Genomic DNA, 23,171 nt, shown 5'->3' on the forward strand with positions numbered 1-23,171 from the left:
ATGCTACAAGCACTGAAAGAAGCACAAAAGAACAGAGCCCCAATAAAATGGACACAGGAGACAATTGCTCAATTCTCTCGATTAAAAGACCTTATTTCAGATGCCCCAGTCCTTGCAAATCCAGATTATGAAAGGGAATTTTTCCTGTTTTCACACAGCAATGGAACATTAATGACAGCAGTATTGAAACAAAAGACATTGCTAGGCCACAAACCATTAGCGTACTGCAGTGGAATATTAGATCCAGTAGTGCAGGGACATTTCGCTTGCGAACAGGCCCTTGCTGCAGCGGCCTTCGCCATTGAGAAAAGTGCCACAATCATAATGGGATTTTCAGTGAGGCTATATGCGGAACACTCGTTATTTGCTATCTTGGAAAGACCAAAATCTACTCTCACAACACAGAGAGCCTCTGCTTATGAAATAATAATATCAAGTCCAAATGTACATGTGGTCAGATGCAAGACAGTGAACCCAGCCACATTCATCACAGAGCCATGCACAACTGAGGATTTACAGGAACAAGATTGTAGCACATATGAGGGAGAGGGCGATGACATTCCCAAAGCAAGAGAAAACGCCCTTACAGAAGGAGAAATTTATTTCATAGACTGGTCAGCATCCATAAACTCAGAGACAGGAGAGAAACATGTGGGGATGGCAGTAGTGCGCATGGAAGAAGACACATACGAAGTGATTGTTCAAAAACGCCTCCCCTCACACTACTCTGCACAAGGAGCCGAACTGACCACACTAATCAGCACGTTACACACAGCCAAAGATGTGCCGTGACAATATATTCAGACTCAGCTTATGTCACCACCACCACAGTTCACTCAGGGCTTTCACGTTGGCGAAGGAGAGGGTTCAGAAGAGCAGACGGGTCCCCCGTACAACATGCCACGTTGCTAAATGAACTAATAGAAGCTTTGGCAGAACCATCGGTAGTAGCGGTGGTTAAATGCCAAGCCCATACCAATAACACAGACGCCGTCTCATTGGGGAACGCGGCAGCCGACGCGGCTGCGAAGGAAGCCTCGCACTTCAATAAGACACCAACACCAGAGTACATTGTAAAAACAACCACAGCGGAACAACCAGCAGAAGCATACAGTAACACACCCATAGCACAATTGATAGAACTCCAGAGAAGGGCCCCACCGGAAGAGCAGGAGTTGTGGGGCAAACAAGGATGTAAACAATCAGCCACAGATCTCATTTGGAGACAGGAAACAACAGGCAAGGTAGTGATGCCTGTAGAATTATTAGAAGTAGCATTCCAACAACTGCATTTCCCAGCTCACGTTGCAAAACACCACATTGCCTCAGATATTCAAGAGGATTGGTTTGTTCCTAATCTGCACAAATATTTGTCAAAATTTGTGATTGAATGTACTACATGCCAAACTTACAATTCGGGAATGACATTACGAACTCTGCGTGGCACTTTGCCACGCCCTACAGGTCCATTTAGAGAACTACATATCGACTACGCCAATATGGGAGAAAGATGTAATGGAGCAAGATACTCGATTGTGGTGGTATGCCCTTTTTCACAGTGGGTAGAAGTGGGCCCCTGTCCCCATCCTGATGCAAAATGTGCTGCCAAGTTCCTTGTGCGAGAAGTATTCTCGTGGTGGGGAATCTGTGACGTGATCCGTTCAGACAATGGCACGCACTTTGTGAATGACCTCTTCAAGGAAGTGATCTCCCTTCTGGGGGTGAAACACAAACTATGTTCGATTTATCATCCAATGGCCAATGGAGTTGTGGAGAGGATCAACGGACTGCTCAAAAGCAATTCATCAAAATTATGCAGCACGTTGAAAAAAAAATTGGGTATATTGTCTGCCTCTAGCACTGTTCCAACTCAGAAATCAACCATGCAAGGATCATGTGCACAGGGCTGTCACAGTGCTGGGAAAAGAGTTTAAGGAATACCTAGCACAGCTAAAGCGCGCGGTACGCAGCATAGCGAAACAAATTGTTTCACCATTTACTGAAGATGTAGCAACAGACACCTCCATGCCGACAGCAGAAAGCCCGGAGGGGCCTTTAATGCCAGGGGAGCATATTTACGTGAGAAATTTTGTAAGAAGGTGGAATTCACCAAGATTTCATGGTCCATACACAGTGGTGTACAGCACCCCAATTGCAGTTAAAGTTAAGGGGTTAAAATACTGGGTGCACCTCTCAGACGTGAGAAGGGCACACAGTGTTGCACCTCCCCAAAATGAAACTGACTGTGTGGATGCCATCGCTAGCACAGGTTGACATGATGAAAACTGCAATTTAGACAGGGGAAGTTAGGGGAAAAGCAAAAGGTTTTTCCATATTTTGTCTCTCTCTCTCTCTCTTTCTTTTCTTCTCATATAAATCGTGTTGTCTTTTCTTTTACTCATTATTTCCATGATAAAATGAAAAGGAATTGTTAAATGCCTAACTGAGTAAAGAAATGAAAAAGAATGAACAATTGCAAATATGTTTCTTTTCATATGACTTAACAAATTTGTCTCGCCCACATAGGTTCAACATGAGCCAATGCGACGAAATGGCTGAGCAGGCTGAAATGTTAGATAGAAATAGGGATGCCACTAGGGCCAGTAGATTAAATAATTAAGAATATTTTATAAAATATGCTGCCATACTATTTGCAATAATGATGTTTTATCTTATTTGGTATAATGTTGTTTTATATGTGGCAAATGAAATGAATAAAGGGGGGAGTGGAACTGATCTGACAAGACCAGGGTCTAAACTAATATGGACTGAAGCAACGGCTATTTTGAAGGACACTTATAACATTGAAATGAATAGTAAAAATATAACGTTGCCCCTTGAACAATTGCATGTAAATAATACTGCTATTCCATTGTTGAATAATACTGTGGCCAAGGAAATAGAGCTTGGATGGAAAGTAAATGATGATTACTATTGGTTAACTAACTCCAGAAATACAAGCATGCGTACACACACTGCACCAGAAACCACTACTGAATACACACGTCACCATGAACAACATAGATGAAGCATGGTCTAGAATATTCCCGCTGCAATATCCATGAGTTGGTACCCAATGAAAAAAACAGAAGGAGGAGAAAAAGGGGGGTGGGAAAAAACAGATAGGATATTTATCATAACCTGGGGTTAGATGAAATAGAGGACCCCCAACACCCTGACCAATCAAACAAATGGTATTCAGACATGAGCACCGCAGCAAAGCAAGCAAGTAATGAAAGTTAAGTGTGCTCACTTATTCCTCACGCAACTGGAACCCCAAAAATGTTAATCCCACAGGAAGTACCCTTGTCTGAGGCCCAATGTTTGATTCATCTGATGCTGTGTAGAATAAAAAAGACATTTCAAGCACACACAGTTACTATGGAAAAACTGGAAAACGAACAAACTTGCACCAGCAGGCGACAAGGAGTAATCTGCTTTCGAGAGCCATTTTTCATCATAAAAGGGACAAGATATGCAGATGGCAAGTGGCATGATGAAATGATTGAATGCAAAGCTGAGGGGCTTCGAGGGCTGCAGATGAAACATACGAATGGGCAAAAGAAACGTGCATCCCCATCTGGTCACAGCATATCACCAAGCTGACATGGGTCACACCCCAGGAGAGACCCATAAAGATTCAAAAGGAAATACCGCACAAACTTTGCTTCCATGGAGAAGGGAAGGTGAACATGGGAACCGTGCGGCAGTGCAATAAGACTTTAAGAATAGCAGTTATGAAAAAAGGCACTGCTGCATTAATGGACATATACTGGATCTGTGGCAAACGAGCTTACCTGCATCTCCCAGCATCCTGGAGGGGCACTTGTGCCCTAGCCACACTTCACTCAGCACTAATGGTGATACCAGAGAGCCACGTCCAGTTTACAGCAAGGCCTTCGGCTGACACATCGACAGCAGGCCAATCGGCTGACACATCGGCAGCAGGGCAATCGGCTGAACCATCGACAGCGCCCGATGAGACAATCACAGAACCCCCAGCATACGAACTATTGTCAGAAGAAGCTTTGAAAACCAAGTTGTCACGCAGCAAAAGATCCAATTATATTTCGTCCAAATCGTCAGAACTCCTTGCTGAAATCCCACAACAGTATAAGCTTTTCTCATCTGCAGAAACATTCTTCGGATCATTTCTAGCACCAGGCGTTCAAGCAAGGGCAAACGCAAAATGGCTGCAGATAACACGCTGGGAGCTCATCCAGCTGGCCAACTACACTGAAGAAGGAATCAACATTATAAAAATAGAGCTCTGTGCACTGCGCCTGATGACGATGCAAAACAGATATGTCTTAGATCTTATCACGGCGATGGACAGTGGTGTTTGCAAAAAAAAATGGTGGGGGGGCGTGTTGCACATTCGTACCAACTTCCGATGCTGATAATGGGACACTGTCACATGTGATAACAGCAGTGCATAATTTAGGAGAAAGAATGAGAGCAGAAGGTGGAGTAGACAACAACACGTGGTTCAACGATCTGTTCAGCAGGATACCATCATGGGTAAACATCGCAGCGAAGATACTCATTCCCATCATAGTCTTTCTTCTCCTAATATTCTGTGTGTGCCAACTGGGACTAAGATGCTGTGAAAATAATATGCCTAATTCAGCAATGATGATGGTAACGTGGGCCGACAGACAACGGTGGCTACCATGATAGATGCCCAAGTACAAACCGGAGAATACACCACACCACAGTATAGGATGACTGCCATCTATAGACAGTATGGGGACATGGTCGATAATCTACATTACACTACCATTAGAGAACCAAAGAACTTGCTGTGGTATAACGAGGTTTGGATAGATTTAGATGGCGATGGTGGGATATACTTAATGGTCACCCCAGAAGAATACGCAAGAAGAGGTAACAGCTTAAGAAGTGTGTGCAAAGCAAGGATGCCAATAAAGGGTACACCTGCTTGGGATGAGGCTGTGGCTGAAGCGGAGCGCTACCGAAGGGAGAACGGAAAGAATGAGATAAAGTAGTTTGTTACTTTAGATGTAACGAAAGGGGGGAATGTATGGGAGCGAGGGGTCCTCAGGCCCAATCGTGTCATACGCTCCTCAGTACAAGGCTTGGACCGCGTGCCTCCGGTAGTGGGATTGCCCCTTGCCCTTATGTAAAGTTAACCACGGTTGACCACTGCATAGATGGGACTACTGAGCAGGACACGGGGCATCCATCTTTTGTGCCCCTTTTTGACTCCATCTTGGGTAAACAGGCCTCACTGCGATAGTACAGCAATGCTCAGCTTCCTTTCCACCGCAGCAGCCAAGGACAGAGACACACACACAAGGTGCACAGGCAGCTGGCTGGCCCCCACCCTTGAACTCCCCCTGCGAAGGAAAGCTCTGTGCTTCCATTCTCACGCTGAAGCTGGAGAAAGTTGCAACAATCAATATGCTACAGTTTTCTTCCTCTGAGATCACGGTTCGTCTGAGAACCGGCATGTGAACCAGGATGAGCTAAGCACTTTCTGCTCGATTCGTCCTCATAAACGTGAAAGCCACCCACCCCCATTAGAACAATTTATTGCCATCCTGACCCTGCACCCCCTGTAAGGTATTTCTTTCAAGTGCCAGACCCTCGCCTGTGCTGTGAAACCCACCCAATACACTCCTTACTAACCTTAAGCATTTTTACTACTTTATATGTTTTTATTTGTACTAATGAGTTTGAAACCTAGGAAAAGATGCGAAACACAGCCTGATTCTTCTACACAATAAGGTCAAGGCCTCCAATTAAAGCCACGAATGACCCAATTGTACTGACAATAATCATTGTGTGTGACTTATGTAGAAATGTGACAAGTAGCATAAAATGTTTTAAATAATTTGTTATTTAGTGTGTAACATATTAGATTAGGTAGTGACCACAGTGACCGGACCCTGACCTGCGTGGAGCACAAGATGTTTGACGTCCGTCATCTCGTCAGCCACTCAGCCAACCAGGAGGAAGAGATTCCACCCACACATACAGCACCACACCGCCTGGCCAATCAGGTCCATTTAGCATTTTTTGTTAGAGTTACTTTAACTAATATAAATATAAGTGTGATGTAATGAGGGGGGAGAGGGTTTTTTGGGTTATTTCCTAGCTGGAGAAACCATCCTTTGAACTCTTGCAGCCGGGTCTCAGTGCCTCTTTCCCTGACAAGGGGTTGTGTCTGCTATTTTATTTTTCTCTCACACGTAGTAAGCCGGGGAAAGGCACCTACAGTAGCTTGCTTTTGCAGCTTCCCCCATTGAACTGCTGAGCTGTGTGTCTGGATGTCTGACCTCAGAGAATGTTGGGTGATGCCTACCAGGAATGCGGGTCTGTTTCAGCAAAATGCTAAAAAATACACTATTTTCAGAACAAAACTGTGGAAGGGTCAGATAAGGAAATATAGGCCTGACCTTTCTGGACTGTCATGGCCCCCATAAATTGGCTCTCAGATTCAAACAGAGAATTACTAATGGACCTTACATGACTGTTACATAAACATTACTGCCAACCTGGATAAGCAGATGTCTGTGTCATGTGACCTTTGTGAAATAGAAACTCAAGGATGGCCATATTATAGATTGCCATTTGATTAACATTGGACTTCTTTTTACATGATAACTGTGCATCATAATGAACTCATTCAGGACTCCTTTGGAAGATCACCAAAAGCCTGTCAGTCCAATATAAATTATCATAGTTTATGTGATTTGTAGAATTGGAGCTAAAAAGAAAACTGCTTCTGGCTTTTTCATAAATCAGAGAAATCCAAAACTCAGTGAGCTGATAGAAGGTAAAATGAGTGTGTGTTTTGTGAAGTTTCGTATTCATAACTATTGCAGCTCATGAATAAACGGCAAAAAATGATAGCTCACTCCAGGAAGGTTGTGCCGTGATCAAAGTTGTGTCCCCAGATCCTGTGGAAATTGCTGAATCCAAAAATGTATATATCATGGTGGTTATCTGTAAATTGAAGAACGTCGTCATGCTGTGACTTTCTGAGAAAGAAAAATGCTACTTTAAATGTCTTTTTAAAAAGATGCATTACTCCCCTGAGTAACAATCTAATCTCAGAAATCCCTTGCCCTATCGGCTGCCAGAGGCCGGACTTCTGAGGGAAGAAGAAAATGAATGTCCAATCCGATCGGTGGAAAAATGTCTTGTTGGCACATCCGGATAGTCATAATTTGGAGTGTGTCGCAGTTACTAAATAAACTTAACTGCTCTACTGGAAAGGGGGAGAGCTGCCAAATCCATTGGGGTACCACCTTGCCAGGGGAAAAGCTGACAAAAACAATCTTGGAGGGAGACAGCTGCCTACATTGAGAGGCCTTAAATCTTGCATGGGAAGCAGAGACTGTGAAGCCTAAAAGCTGACTGGGCCTGACATTTGAGGAGCCAGATGAGGACTGGGTGCTGGTGACTATCCTTGACAGAATCCTTTGACCAGATCTGTTCTTTCCAAAGATGAGGCCTGCTGTTTCCCTGAGTGCCCAATAACCAAGGTCTCCCATGTAAGTAGATTGATCCAAATGACAACAAAGGTGTGGGGGAATCTGGCAGCCTTAATCACCTTCCTGCATAGTGGGTGGGGGCAAAGAATTTACAAAAACTGACAAAAGGGTACTCACACTCGAGACAGTCCTAGATTCTGTCCGACATTCAAATTAAATCTCCATAGTAATTTAAAGGCTAGTGTTTGCGAGGCAAATCACTGGGGATACACCAAGGGAGCAGTCTGAGAAATGCGAACCATAAATTTATTGTTGAAAGCATAGTTTTTTTGAGATTTTACACAATTTCTAAAGCAAAAAATAAGTAGAATAGAGCAATTGAAAAAAATAGAGAAAAACAGAACATTCATCACAAATATATCAAGTGCAAAAGAAGGGATAACATATTAATCACATCAAGATAAAACAATTATTACAGGCTACCCATAGTTCCTGCAGCATAAGGCCTACCACAGTGTATAAAAAAATTACCCTGGTAGGTATGTAAAAAGAATATTATTTTAGCTGAGTTTGTATATTTAATCTGCCAACGTGTGGGAAAGAATCAAAAGTTCGTTCCTAAAGGGAACAACATATATATAAATCACGTTTCGGCATGCCAAACTGGCATCAGTAGTCAGAGCCTTCCTCAGGGCAGGATGGAGGTGAGTTGATAGTATCAACCTAGAGGGGGCAGAAAAAAGGGAATACTTATAGACAGGCTGCTATACAGACAACTTCAGAGGGATATCATAATTCAAGTGTATGCTGTCATAAATATACGGACCACTCACCCAGTAAAGATTAAAGAACGGAGTGCAGTCCGTAGAAGGCTACTTTTCCAAACCTATTGAACTTCGTACGCTGTGTAACAATGCGGCCAAGTAGAAAGAAAAAGTTAGAGCGCACCTGGGTCACACTTCTGAAAATGCTGTGGAGAGAATACAGCCTTAGTGAGAGTATAATTCATAGAAAGAGCGAAAAGTCAGTGGAGTTTGTCGGACGCCATCGGAGCATGTTGTGGTATTGCTCCTGATTATTTTATCTGAAAGGTGGTGCTCCGAATCATGAATATAACTAAAGAACAAGCACTACAATAAGTAAAAGGAGTGCAAGGTGCCCAGACAGGGTCATAGAGTGAATGGTGAGGGATCCTATAGAGGAGCATAACGGGGAGATGGCATGCAGGTTTATAAAAGCATGGTATAAGTATACGGGTGCATGCAAGCCCATATGTGGATATGAGCATAGCATAGTGCTAATATCAAGGTTTAAAAAGGGTTTATGTTATTGGTATTTTAACAGGCCCGGTGGGGCAGAGACACACGTAAAAGGTACCTTAGTAGTGAAATGCTTCGGGTAGTAGCATTTCGGAACCGGCAGCTGTGAAAGATTAGCGCCGGCTTGTTGGATACGAGGGGGTTGTCACGGTAACCCCGGTCCTCGTCAAGAGGGTGGAGCACGCGTCTGGTGCTCGGAGCGCAGGCTAAGCAGCCAATGGAAAGGGGGGGCGGGGTTGCTAGCCCCGTATGTAAACATACCAGCCCTGGTGTGCGGTATGGCCGAGTGTGCTGCAGGAGCCCGCTGAGTTGGAGCTGGTTGTGGAGGATAGGCTGTGGGGGGGAGGGGGAGTTTTGGTCCAAATGTGTCCTGCACAGAAGGGGCAGGGGTGCTAACATTCTTGCATAGTGGCCGCGCAACAGACAGTCAGAGGGAGCGTGCCTACGACTGTCATGGCACTACAGCATGGTACAGTAATCATACAGAGTCACCATCAAGGGCACCGAGGTCCGCACAATGTAACTGTATCATCACTATGTCCAGTCATATGGGGGGTATGAACTCTTCGTTGAGACCATTCTGAAAGGTATCAAGACGATGGATCCACCTGACCTCTTTTTGTAGAAGGCTCGTAAGGGCATTCGAAGAATGTACAACGATGTCAGCGATCCACCAGGTAATATCATCGACCGAATGGTGGAATTCCATGTAGTGACTCACCAATGGGGCACTTATGGTTTTACAACGAATCCTCGACCGGTGTTCGCAGATTCTGATGTGGGCAGCAGGCATGGTCTGACCCACGTACCTGAGGCCGCATGGACATTCGATGATGTACACTACTTGCTTGCTTTTGCAATTTGTTAGATTGCGTAGGGTCCAAGGTTTTCCATTCACCATGAAATCTTTAGTTTTTTTAGTGTATTTGCACGCAGTGCAATTGCCACTGGCAAAGTGGCCCACAGCACTTCTCAAATTCCATAGTCCCTCTCTCGGTGCAGGTTTTAAGAACCTAGAGTGTACAAGGTGGTCCCTTAGATTCTTGCCACATTTAAAGGCAAATCTGGGGAATGGTTCATCCTGTAGGCACAGGCGGGTGAGTGGCCAATATTTAGAAATCAATTTCTTGATTTTCATAGAGTGGGTGCCGTGTGTAATGACACAGGTGGTCCTGGGGTGGGTATCCGGTGATTTTATTTCGGGGGCCAATAGTGCCTACCCGTTATAAAATCTGGCACGTTTCTTAGATTTGGATATGATGTGGCGTGGATATCCTCTCTGGGTCAATCTATTGTCCAAATCATGAGCATGATGGTAAAAGTCTTGAATGTCAGAGCAATTGCGTCTGATCCTCAAGAATTGACCGAATGGGAGGTTCTCTCGGAGATGTCTAGGGTGGTCGCTAGAAAAATGAAGGAGAGTATTCCTATCACTAGGTTTTCGGAAAAGATTTCATTTAATTTTTCCTTCACTGTGTTTAATTTCTAAGTCTAGAAAATTAACCGTTGTTGCACTGGATTCCATGGTGAATTGGATGTCACTGTTAACATTATTCAGCCAAGCTAAAAAATCGTCAAGGGTGTCTTTGGTTCCTTCCCAAATGAAGAAAACGTTGTCAATGTATCTTTTCCATTGTTGAATGTTTTCTCCGAAGGGATTAGAGTCAGCCAAAATGTTTATTTGCTCAAATTCTGCCATGAACAGAAGCGCTAGGCTTGGAGCGAAAGTCGCCCCCATTGCCGTGCCTTTCGTTTGTAAGTAAAACTGGCCGTCAAAGTCAAAATAGTTTTTTGAGAGGGCTAGGGTGAGTAATTCAATGATGAAAGGGATGGGGACTCTTTCCTGGAGGTCATATTTCATCAACTGTCTTCTCATACACTCAATTGCTTGGCCCTGGGGTATGCTAGTATACAAAGATTTTATATCCATAGTAACTAGCAGATGTTGTGTAGGGTCAAAAGGAAGGCCTTCAAAAACCTGAATCGTGTGGGTCGTGTCTCTTAGGTATGTAGGGGTCAGGACACTCATCGGTTTCAGAAAGAAATCTATAAACTTACAAACAGGTTCAAGTATCGACCCACACCCGGACACAATGGGTCTGCCTGGTGGATCGATGTTGTTTTTATGAATCTTAGGAACGGCATAGATGGTGGGTACCCTTCCTTGATTACTAGGCAAAAAATCAAACTCTTTCTTAGTGATCCATTCTCTGTCCCTTGCATAGTTGGCGGTCTCATTGAGAATGGACTTGGTCGGGTCCTGTCTAATTTTAGTGTAGCTAATGTCATCTGCTAGAAGGTCATGAACCATTTTGAGGTATTGGGTTGAGGTCATCAATACGATCCCACCCCCCTTATCAGCTGGTTTTATGACCAATGACCAATTTTTGGATAATTCCATGATAGCATGGTGTTCTTCTCTAGAGATATTATGTTGATAGTTGGATGTTTCTCTCTTGAGATTGTGTAGATCTTTAAGCACACATTTCTCAAAAGTAATGATTTCAGGCGGTACCTGATGGTCCTGCGGACAGAAGGTGGATGGCGCATGTAACCCTGAATCTGGTTCGACATACTCTTGTTCTTGGTCCTCAAAAAATGCTTTGAGACGCACGGTACGGAAAAACTTACGTACCTCCATTTCGGTCTTAAACCAGTCGGTTTGGTGGGTAGGTACATAAGACAAGCCTTTAGAGATAGCTGATGTTTGTGTTTTTGAAAGAGTGATGTTGGCCAGATTGAAAATTGGTATGGGTTGTTTGTCTACCTGGTTCGTCTCCTGCGGCCTCGGTTGTTGCACATCATAGGTTGAAAGGGTTGATACCATGGGGGTACCCACCCGGGTGGTCCCATCATCCCACCTCCTCCTAAAAGAGGATATGGTGGTTGGTAATTGCCAGGATTGCGGGGTTGATTTTTTCGACTTTGGTCGTCTGACCCACTGCTGCTCGAATTGGAGAAAGAGACCCATTTCCTCTTGTATCTCCCCTGATTTTGTGACGGTTGTTGGGTTTTGGCAGCCTCTCTAGCCTGGTCAGTAGTATAGGGAAAAATTAGGTCTACACTAAATTCCTTGCAGTCTTTTGTCAATTTTTTGGTTTTCTTAGAGATGGTAGCAGTTTTAAAGTCTTCAAACAGTTTATTAGTGGCAAGTAGTTGTTCTCGGACATCAGTAAGTGCAGAATTGTTTAAGAAATTCTCTTCCTCTTTGTCTAGATCTTTTTGGATTTCCTTACTAATGCGCTGGGCCGTGGAAATAGTAAGAACCATGAGGTCACGGCTACATTTTATAGCAATGTGGCTAAAGATGGTAGTGTATTCCTTGTCACTCAGAAAAAGGCAAGGCTCGTTGCGCACAATTAAGCCAGCTGGAATAGTATTAGATCTTAAATACTCTCTAAGAAAATGTCCATGGAGTTCCGTCCGGAACTGTTTCTTTTTGAGTTTTAATAAGTCCTCGCTCCCTGAGATTGGTACAGGGCATGGATTGGGTCCCGGTGGGTCAAAGATGGAAGGACCCTGGATAATATCTGCCGTCTCCTCTAAGGTGTAACCAAAGGTTTGGCCTTCTGCCATATTCAGAAGTGCAAAGCAGTGAGAGCACGTTACATAGGAAAAAGGAATAGATAGATAAAGTAGCAGAGAGGACAGCAACGAAAAGGGGATTATTAGGAGAAAAGTAGAACACCGGCACTAAATCAACCGGCTATGGGCCTAAAAATCAGGCTTATTTTAAATGCACAAACTAAGCAACCGTGGTTGCTGAAGTAAATGTAACAAACAATAGGGGAGCCCCTGTGTGCAAGTGTGAGTGGGGGAAAAGTATGCAGAATTTACAAAAACCGACAAAGGGGTACTCACACTCGAGACAGTCCTAGATTCTGTCCGACATTCAAATTAAATCTCCATAGTAATTTAAAGGCTAGTGTTTGCGAGGCAAATCACTGGGGATACACCAAGGGAGCAGTCTGAGAAATGCTAACCATAAATTTATTGCTGAAAGCATAGTTTTTTTGAGATTTTACACAATTTCTAAAGCAAAAAATAAGTAGAATGGAGCAATTGAAAAAATAAAGAAAAACAGAACATTCATCACAAATATATCAAGTGCAAAAGAAGGGATAACATATTAATCACATCAAGATAAAACAATTATTACAGGCTACCCATAGTTCCTGCCCCCACCCACAAATAGTGGGTGGTGGCAAAACTGCATAGACACAGGCCATATTTGAATAAAAATATAACTCAATGAATTCCCTTATACAAAACACCACAGCCATTTTAAACTGAAGTGTGAGGGGAATCTGTCTGTTTTGACCAATGCCTTTTCATTAGTGGGCTCCCTTCCATTAGTGAGAGGAGGGGGGTTAAAAATGTGTATACCCTTTGCTTATTTAACTAAAAATATAATGTAATTAAATTCCCATAGGGTCATTTATCCAGCGGTGATGTTTTGTCAAAATTTGAAATTGAGAAAGATCATACCAGTTCACAGTAATTGACTTCAGTGTAATTGGGTAATCTGGCTGTTTACTTGGATGTGCTAGTGTTACCAAAACGAAAATCCTAAAACCCTGTTGTTCATTTCAATGTGCTGGGTCCCAAAACAAATTGTCCCATTGAGTCAATTTCCCACAACCCTGCCTTTCATTTGATTGTGCCTTTGTCCTAAAAACAAACATCCCTATCCATTCCATAATCCCAAACCCTGCATGTCAAAGTAAAGCCAGGTGCGGGTCAACAATGCTAGAAATACACTCTCTCCTGGGAGTGAGCAAGTGACACTCATAGCAGAAAGGTTTCAGACTGCTTTGTAGTAAAGAAGGAACAAAGGTGCTGACTCTAAATAAACTGTTGGTGTTCTCAAATACATGTATTTTGGGTGCAGAGAGATGAAGCCCACGTTCAAATTTAATGTATAAATGTCTGTGGACTTTCTAAGCAGATAACCAAATGACAATTTTACCAACTGTACTGTCATGTTGCAACGCATTGTGCGATTTAATCATTTGGAGTTTGTGGGATAGGAGATGAAGAGTAAACCTGATTTGTATTCTATCAAATACAAAACTTAAAGTGTCCCATTGATCTTGTGCAGATTTGGAGGCCACAGAGAAGGAGGCGTGTGTAAATTCATTGTTTGAGTTTGTTAATAAGAATATCTATTATCTCAATACCCCAGCCTGGTTCTTGGCTCAGTGTGGCGGAGGGGGAGAAAGCCTTGGTGATATTATATGTGTTCAAACAGGGCTAAGTGTACTCAAGATTTAAAGATTACAGAAACAACAGTATTTGATGTTGCGCCTTAACTCGGGGGAAGAAGGTCCTTCCTGTGTTAATAGTGGTCCTCAATAGATATTGTTACAAAGAGAAAGCACAAAATAGATTGAATTCAATAACTGAACACTTCCTGCTATTAACTCTGCTGATTAAGAGGGAGATTCATTACGAGGAAATTTCATTTAACATAGTTCATTAAATGTGGCAAAAGTCTGGATTACCACTCTGCTTTCTACAAATAATAAACAAGTGGAAAACAAAGCAGATGTGACTTTTTATTATCATTGTTATATTTCACATGGAGAAACACACCTCTTTTTGGTTGTACTTGATGGCAAGCTTGAGTCGGCTCAGGTTCATTCGCTCCTCCAAGAGGCCCCGCTTGTCCAAAGGCTCATCACTGGATTGGTGGTTTAAGATAACTTCGAGCTCTCTAGAATTTCGTGCCTGGGCAAGCAAATCTTTTGCAAATGTTTTGCACTGCTGGGCAAGCTCCTCGTAATCATTCCTACAAAAAGAGAAAACAAGCACAGTGCTTCAGAACTATCATAGCTTCAACAACAGTAACACTAAATTACAATTGTGTCCTAATTGCATAGAGAGCAATTGTATTGTGCATTACTTATACAAATGCAGTGAACCTGCAGTGATCCACCTAGAACTCCAATGCAGGGCGCAGCACCCTGACCTCTGTGACAGAGTTATATTAAGTGTACCATCTGCAGGCATTAGGATGACTCTGGGGGCCGGGGAGGACCATGAGTGCCATTAAGTGCTACACTGAGGAGGTATGTAGTGGGCCACCATAGTACCTCTCCAGTCCCCAACCTCTTGTGCTTGCTAGACACCATGAAGGGTAGAGTTTGAACTAGGCACCCGTCACTACACTGTTTCAGACAACCATATCTTCGGCAAGAAAACACTGCCACATCCACTATCAATATCCCCTTGACATGTGGTGGGCCCTTTCACTTTGCAGACTGTAATCCCCCTTTATCCCTGCTCCATACTCCGGAGGACAACCAGTAGGCAGAAGAGTAACGCTTTGCCTGTGCGAGATTGCTCCCTGAATGTATAGTATTCAACTATTCCCCCATGTTCTGCCAACCGTCATACCCCAAATACTTAGCCGCGACAAGCACACCAATGCAGAGAGCAATAGAACCTCAATCCGGTGGTGTACCGAGTAGCCATGCAATACTGAACTCACTTTCACCTGACTTCAATATATTGCGAATCAGGTCTTAAAATCGCCTTTCCCCACCAGGAAAGCAAGTCAGAAGGCCAATCAGTCAAGAAGGGTACATGAGGATTAGCAACTAGGAATCTCAAAGAGAGGAAGGAAAATACCTGAAAGAGAAGAGGAGTAAGCGGGGCAGGGTAGTGACCAGAAAAAACAAAGAACAAGGGAGGAGAAGAACCAATCTGAAGGATTATTGAAAATTCTGGAAACAAGGAGGAAGGCAGGAATCTATCTCAGTGTTTAATATGTTATTTGGTAATATTTAAAAGAAACTTAAAAGATTGGAAAAAACGAAATTAAACAGGATCTTCCCGAACAAAATATCTTATCGGCACTTATGAAGTGTGAAGTTGGACTATGGGCTTCTAGGCGCTCCAACAGCCAGCATAGTTAACATGCAGTGATGGGAAATTATTTAAACAAAAAAGTTTTCAAAAGGCGATGAGAGGAGAGATGATACTTAGTAGTACATAGAGGCTGCGGAAGCGAGTTCCACAGCTTAGCCACAGCGGTGGAGAACGTGCTGCCACCACCCGGGTGAGCAGAACACAAGGCACTTGAATAGTGAACGACTCCTGAGACCGTAGAGGACGATTGGGTACATACGGGCAGAAATTGAGCTGCAGCTACTTTGCTCCCATGCCATAAAAAACCTGGTGCACCATGCACATATATTTAAATTTGACTCTGAATAACAGGTAGCAAATGCAACTGTCTCAAGACTGGAGAAAAGTACATAGAAAAAGGGGTCTGTGTTACCAGTCTAGCTGATGTGTTTTGCAAGATCTAGAGGCAGCGGACCAGATACAGTGGCTGGGCTAGGTAGAGTAAAAAACGTCAGGATGGTTTTCTTGTCAGTGGAGCATGGTTCCAATCCTGTAGACGCCCTCCCTCTCACCCCAAGTCCAATGTCTCTTTCGCAGATGTATGTACGTTCATCTTCCTGGCCTCAGAAGCAAGAGTCCCACTCCATACAGTTCAAGAGGGCTTACTAACCCTTTCTGACGTTGCAGACTCTACGGTGACCTGAACCCTTTTTCTTGGTCTAAACTGGTTTCAGGCTTTCTGGGACCCTGTACCCAACAGTTCACTTAATGATAAATTCTTGTGAGCAGGTGGGCCAGTGGGTGCAGCGGTCAGATCTACAAATGGGCCTCTGGGGTCTGTGTAGGCTTTCCCCTGGTTTCCCTTTCTCCATCTCCATACTCTTCCCTCACCCCAACTCCCACCTCCTTGCAACCATCGAGTCATGCATGCTTAGGGTTAAACGGGTCTGCCAGAACCTGCCAATGCGCTGCTTCTCTCATCTTCTGGCTCCTTTCCTCAACACTTGATGCTCCTGTTTCGACTTTTTTTTTCCTCGTTACTCCATCATTCGACTCTGTAGCTCATTTGGTACCCCTATATTCTCCTCCATGGCATGTTCTCTCTTCAGCCTCTCCAAAACCTGTCTCTCTCCCACGCTACGTCCTCCATGTCCCTACCAGTCTCTGATGTTGCATCCTCCTCCTTCTACTAGAATCTCACAACCTCTTCCTGCACGACTGCTCCCACCACCTCTTATTGACTTCCACTTCCCTGTCCTGATGTTCTATTCTCCTACTGCCATGGTTCTTGCCTTGATGTTGTCACCTCCTCTCACCCCCTTCCTTCTCACCATATCCTCCATATGTGTTTCTCCTTCCATTGTAACCACCTCCACTTATCTGCTTTCTCCGTGTGATGTCCCTTCTCAACTCCCACCACCTCCTTCATCTCACTCTCTGATGGCACTACCTTCTCCCAAACTCTGTTAGCTGTTAACCATTGCTCTGATTCTAGACTTCTACCTCTCCAGTACCCTGTCTCTCCAGCCTCTACTTCTTCCACTGCGCTCCACTCTCCAGCCTTCTCCAAGCACAAGCCTCATGCTCCAAAAACCCACACTGAGCAACTTGATCTAGGTTCTTTTATACAATGTTCCAACACTGCCTTTGCAGGATTGTAAGAGGCCCACCCTCCATTCTTAATGGCAGTTGTGCCCTCTAATCCACCCTGGTGCTGTCCGTGCTGAGCTAACGCTTCAATGTTTGCAGTATGCAAATCTGAACTTAGAAACACACTGGGTAAGCTTCCTGAACACTTTGTTTCACATATTCTGTTGTGCATGCAGTGAAATTGCAACACTGTATTCCCCCCAGGTTAAGAATCTCTTGCTAGGGAACAATGCTTTGGTCACTGTTTCCTGCACGGAAGCTTCAGAATTCAGGCAGTTCCGCACTGGCAAAATTGTGTCACCGGGACTGTAGAGTGTATCACGCACCCCGCAATCCTTGTGAAAAGACGCCTTGCATTGCATGATGACACTGCAACTATAACAAAACATTTGCTACTTTTGTTGGGTGAAGACAAACATTTTCTGTTAGAGGGAAGGCATTAAATTTCACTGTTAGGGGTTTGGGTCTTCTTAAATGTAGATTTAGGCCCACTCAATAGGCGATGGGATGCACAAATATTGCCCTGAAGGGTCTAACAAGAGGGTTTGGGTCTGATCTACCTCTTCAGTGTGGCCTGTCCAACTAGGATGGTGTGAGGGGTAGCATCAAGACCCATCCCTTATTCCCCCCAAGTCTGGCCTATGATAGGTGACAGATTGTCCACAACCATGTGACTGGGATCAGGTTGAGGTGGCCAGGAGGTCCTCACCATAACATTGTACTAAAGGTGATATTTCAGCGCCAGATAGGGGGCGCATCTACCACATCCGAGAATAAGGAAAATGAGCCATGAGGCACCTGCTAAGGGCAAATGCCAAAAGCACACAAAGTCATAGTCCCCTTACAAATAAAAAACCTAACAGGAAAGGGCAAGGGTAGAGATGCATAGCATGAACAAACAGCCCAAGCGATCTTAAATAGCACAAAAATGAGTGAAACGCAACATCGTTAATGAACTAATTTGCTGAGGATATTCAGTTTTGCCTTTGATTAACGCGAAGATCACTTTTTCTAATAAAGCAGTATTTTTAGAAACGCACACCTCTTAGCAGTTACAAATATTGATTCATAGACTTTGAAGTCACTGAATACTTATTTACTTTACACAGTGTGTAATTTGTGTAAAATACTGCTCCCAGCATTGCCGTCTGTTCCCTTTGGTATTGCTGCCCAATCTCTTTGTCTTTTTCATGGTGCGTCCTCTGAGGAACCCCACCATCATGTATCCCATTTAACTTGAGTACCATCATATAATCCTGCTGTGGGGCCTCTACTATTTGGTGGAAGCCTTTATCTATTTTACAGGTTTTACAGGACTACCATACATCTCAGCCATGGGGTGTGCTTACTGGCACTATGAGAAAGCTGAGGGTGTCCTCACATCTACCCCCTTTGGGTCCTCTTCTCAGGTGGCCAGGGAAAGCACCCTTCCTTTTGAATTTTAGGGGGAACTTTCCATCCCAGACGCAGTTATGGGGTATTGCTAACCCTGTCCCAATGACCAAAATAATTACAGGAGATATTACCAATCTAGAAACACTAAAAAGAGGGTAAAGAAGAGAAGGTTTAATGGTAGAACATGCAAAATATAGTATCCCCCTTTTCCCTGTGAAAACAAACCTAACCCTCTCCCGGCCTTTATGGGCTACTGTAAACTAGCTCCCCTCAACATTCCTCATTCAACCTACTGCAATACTGGGATAAGGAAGAGGCGACTAGGAGTAGTGAACACCAGTAGGTATTTTCACCACTCTTGCACTGAGATGAAGAAGATGACTATGAAAGTCAGGCAAGTTCCACAAATAGGCTGCATAGACGTCAGGCAATTAAACCAACTGACCCACACCTGTTGCCCTTTAACACCCCTAGGCAGTATAAGAGGTGGGGCTGCAAACCATGTCAGAGAGACAGAGCAGGGAGCGGAACGGAACAGGCTTGGGAGAAGCAGGTCGGATAAACAGAAGGGGGGATCCGCATGATCCAGAGAAGGAGAGACACACCCAGGCCGAGTGCAGACCACGAGAGGGTCTAACTATCTGGCTTAGCTCCTGTTGCCGATGGCTACAGCGGGAAGCTTTGCTCTGCCCAGAGCACATAACTGCTGCGGCAAGTGGGAGAGCGAGGGAAACTCTGTGGCAGCCGTGAGAGCAGTGAAGCTCGTGGATCCAGAAGGATCAAACAGAGAACTGGCGAAGCAGTAGAGATCAGTCGCACATAACCGGTGAGTGCAATCCAGGGAACACTCAGTCCAGGGTGCCCCGCTAATACTGAGATGTATCTGAGAATGCTGAACAAACTGAAACAAGTCATCTGTGAATGCTGAGTGATATTAAAGTAAACAGACATAGTCCTGGACACTTTTGGATACTGAACTGAATGAAAACTCTATGGGCAAAGCTATGGTCTGATGAAAGATAAATGGGAAAGTGCACATTTCAAAACAGCATACGAAATAAGAGAGCAAGTGTGGAAGTTTGCAAAAGAGCATGAAAGAAAGGTGAGGGAAGTAATAAAACCACCATGCTCTGAATTCTATGCATGAATACTGGCAAGGCCAAAGACTGGCAAAAGATATGTGACACATTGTGGCAAAGCCAAGAGGCTAACTAGGAGAAACCAAGTGAGTGTGAACCTGCATATAAAGCCAAGAGGCCGGCAAGGAGAAACTGAGTGTGAATCTTTACACAGGGGCAAATACAGAAGAACCTATGTGGGCTGAAGAGCCTAGGGTTCCTGGTTGTGCGACCTGTGATTGGTTGGACCGTGTGGTCTGACAACTGTGCCTAGACCAGGGAACCATCAATTGTGAAAGCCAGAGACATTGTGAAACAAACCAAAATGGAGCACTTTGAGTGAACTGTTCATACCCTCCAGGATACTGCGGCATGAAATGGCAAATTCTGCGGCATGAAATGGCAAACTCTGCGGCACAAACCGTTATTTATTGCGCCATTAATGCAGCATTGTTTTTATTGACTGGAGGGTGTTATTTTGGCACATTCCAGGAAAGAGGCAGTGTGCAAGGCTACAAAAGAGCCAGGGTGTCATTTGTACCTTTTGTATCAATTTGATAGGAAGAGTCCCAGATGTCTCTTGCTTGGCATACTAGTGCTTATTTTGGCTACATTTTTGGTTTAATGTGCATGCCCATTTAATATCAACAGTATTGGTCATTATCAGTTGTAATGCTGAAAATATTCCCATTCTATGTTCTCCAATCCCGAAACACCTCTCACATACACCTTGCACTTCCCCCCAATTCCACCATCACAACGTGCATTCCCGTACCTCTCACTCTGTCATACGCATACTTACGTGCACTGTCACACTGCAAAGTCACAATTTGCACTATCCAGACCCTGCCACACTCCAAATTATACTCCCAACTCACACGTTATGCCCCTCCCGCAGTATCCAGTCCTTCATTCTTTCGTGCTACTTCTGCATCTTGCATCCTTTATCCGAATCTGCATCCCTCTGCCTCTTTCTGGCCAACCACTCCCTCTAATCCTTTTGGCCTACCGCTTCCCCCTCTGTCCCACTGCTCTTCCTCTGCTTTCTTCCCTACCACTCCACATCTCACCCATCACTCCCCTTTCCCTCTCATTTCCCTCTCATATTGTGACTTTTTAAATTTTTTTTTAAATGTAGATTTTGACCCAGATCCGCAAAAAATGTGGCATCTAAAAATAGAGCAGAGGATATGCTTTTTTTAGATGAACCATTTTTGGAAATGAGTAGGTCACTTTGTTCTCAGAGGTGACCTGCACATTTCCACAGAGCTGAGCTGTAGCGCAAATGATGCGCTGACCAGCCGCCTTGAATGTGTTTGTGTCGGTAGCCTTCCCTCGACAGTTTTCGACAGGCTCCCAACGCATTTCACCGTGACGAGCCCTTAAGTGGCCTGCCAGTGTAAAATATGAGCCCAAAAAATGCAAATCTATCCCGTTTGAGGAACAGAAATGCAAGTGAGACAGCAGCGGTTCATACCTCTGCTCTCGCACAAAAAAAAAAAAAAAAAAAGTAAAATTAAAAAAAAAAGAATTGAATGATCGGGTCAGCAAAGACCCTATCATGCAGTGGCACCCCCTGTATGCCTATTCAAAGCAGGCGCATAGGGTTGCCTACACTTTCGGCACATTTAAAAGCGCATCTTGTTTGTAAATTTGGGATGTGCTTTTAAATGTGCAGAAGCGCCCCCCTGATTTGCGCGAAGGGGTGAAAAAGGCCATTTGAACGGACGCATTTGAGATACGCCCATTGAGATGTTCTTTGTGGATTGGGCTTTTTTTGCACACAAGTGATGCGATTTTTTTTTTAAATGGTTGTTTTTGCAAAACCTGTGGTTTTTGACAAAAAAAATATCAGTTTTCGCAACATTTTGTCTATATGAATAGGCAACAGAGAAGATGTGATGGTTAACATTTCCAAATATATCACAGGTATAGCGATACACCAACACAACAGTAAATGCACAAAATACACATTTGGTTCCATTATCACCTGAATTCAACTTCCACAAGACTGAGTTCTTTCAGATCTGCACTAAGTTCAAATGCTCTCAAGATGGGATCCTCCTCAGTCAGCATGATCAGTGCAGGGCTGGCCAAACAGCGATAGATATCCAGACGAAACCTACAGCCAAAGATAATTTAAACATGTCAGACAGGTTGGAGAGGCTGCAGTAACAACGGGCATGCTAAGAAGGTAACAAAATCCTCAAGCCCAAGGTACTAAAATTCTTTAGTATTGAACCCTATCAGCTGAGCCTTCTCTTATATATTCGCTGAAGCACCATGGACAAGGGAACAGGCTTGATGTACCACTACCAGAGGCATACTGTGATGAATCCCCAGATGTCCTCCCTCCTCCCCTAAGGGGGAGACCCTTCCCATGAGGCCAGGGAGGTGAGGCTGCTACCCCATTGTTCCCCTGGGGATGGTACTCAGTGGGTGGATCTCATGGGGAAGGAATCCCCCTATGGAATTACTGATAACCTGGGAGAACATGGTATCCCCATAGTCCACCTAACCCTAGCCCACCTTCCTCACCAACGCACGCCAGTATAATTCCTACTCTTCCAATATGTTTTTATTATACCTCTAATACAGGAAGTACTGAGATGAGAAAGAATAAGGACTACCCAAGTAGAGTCCCCCTTCACAATACCAAAATGAAGAAGAGCTCTGTTGACTCCTGGGAAACTGGTCCAATTTGTTCATGCCAAGGAAGAAGCGTGGAGTACAAAGGAGTACCCCGCAGAACCAAAGCGAGCAGGCTAGACATTCTGATATAGCCATTTCTGTTAGTAAGATAAAAAGGGAAGAAGGACTTGGCAAAGGAGGCAGACCTCCCTGGTGTCATGAAACCCTGAGTTCCACGCTTCATACACAATATGTGGTTCCGCCATGGTGTTTTAAGCGCATGTAGCAGTCTAGTTGTTCTAGTCACGTGGTTACGTTCAGGAAGAGGTAGCTTTCTCCAGGATATCCTTCGCTGTTGCTGGAGGCTCGGTACGTTGGTTCAAGCTGCCCTCAAGCTTGTTTCCTTCTTGTTCATTCCTGGTCCTCTCCCTTTGAATTCAGTCTCTTTTCTCTTCTACGCTTGCTTACCTTGGATTCCAGAGTGCCCACTGTTCTTCAGCTTCTGCTATTATCCTGCTGCAGGAAGTTCTACGAGAGATCTCTTGCCTCTGATTCCAGCTTGACCGTTACTCTTCAGTGTCCGCTTCATCTTTCTGCCAACAAGGGGTTTTTATTCCCCAAGGGTTTCGTTTCCCCCTCATTTGGGATCTGTTTAGAAGGAACCCTTGCTGATCTCCATGGTACTATAATAGTGGAATCAGGCTGGACTTCCCCAGAGATAGACTGATCTATATGATGATATT

The 23,171-nt window shown here is 44.1% G+C and overlaps 1 protein-coding gene across 2 annotated transcripts in view; it reads right to left on the minus strand.

Annotated features, from left to right (window-relative positions):
• The window catches only part of TRPC1 (transient receptor potential cation channel subfamily C member 1), a 489,142-nt gene that overhangs the window by 380,336 nt on the left and 85,635 nt on the right, over positions 1-23,171 (minus strand). For both annotated transcript variants that reach the window (XM_069618262.1, XM_069618263.1), the window contains exons 5-6: positions 21,788-21,919; positions 14,378-14,573 (exon numbers count right to left, since the gene is read on the minus strand). In XM_069618262.1, coding sequence (XP_069474363.1) covers positions 14,378-14,573; positions 21,788-21,919 — 328 coding nt within the window. The remainder of the gene's footprint in view (positions 1-14,377; positions 14,574-21,787; positions 21,920-23,171) is intronic.

Source organism: Ambystoma mexicanum, chromosome 10 (genome assembly GCF_040938575.1).
Source record: "Ambystoma mexicanum isolate Mex_15411 chromosome 10, UKY_AmexF1_1, whole genome shotgun sequence".
Lineage (NCBI taxonomy): Eukaryota > Metazoa > Chordata > Amphibia > Caudata > Ambystomatidae > Ambystoma > Ambystoma mexicanum.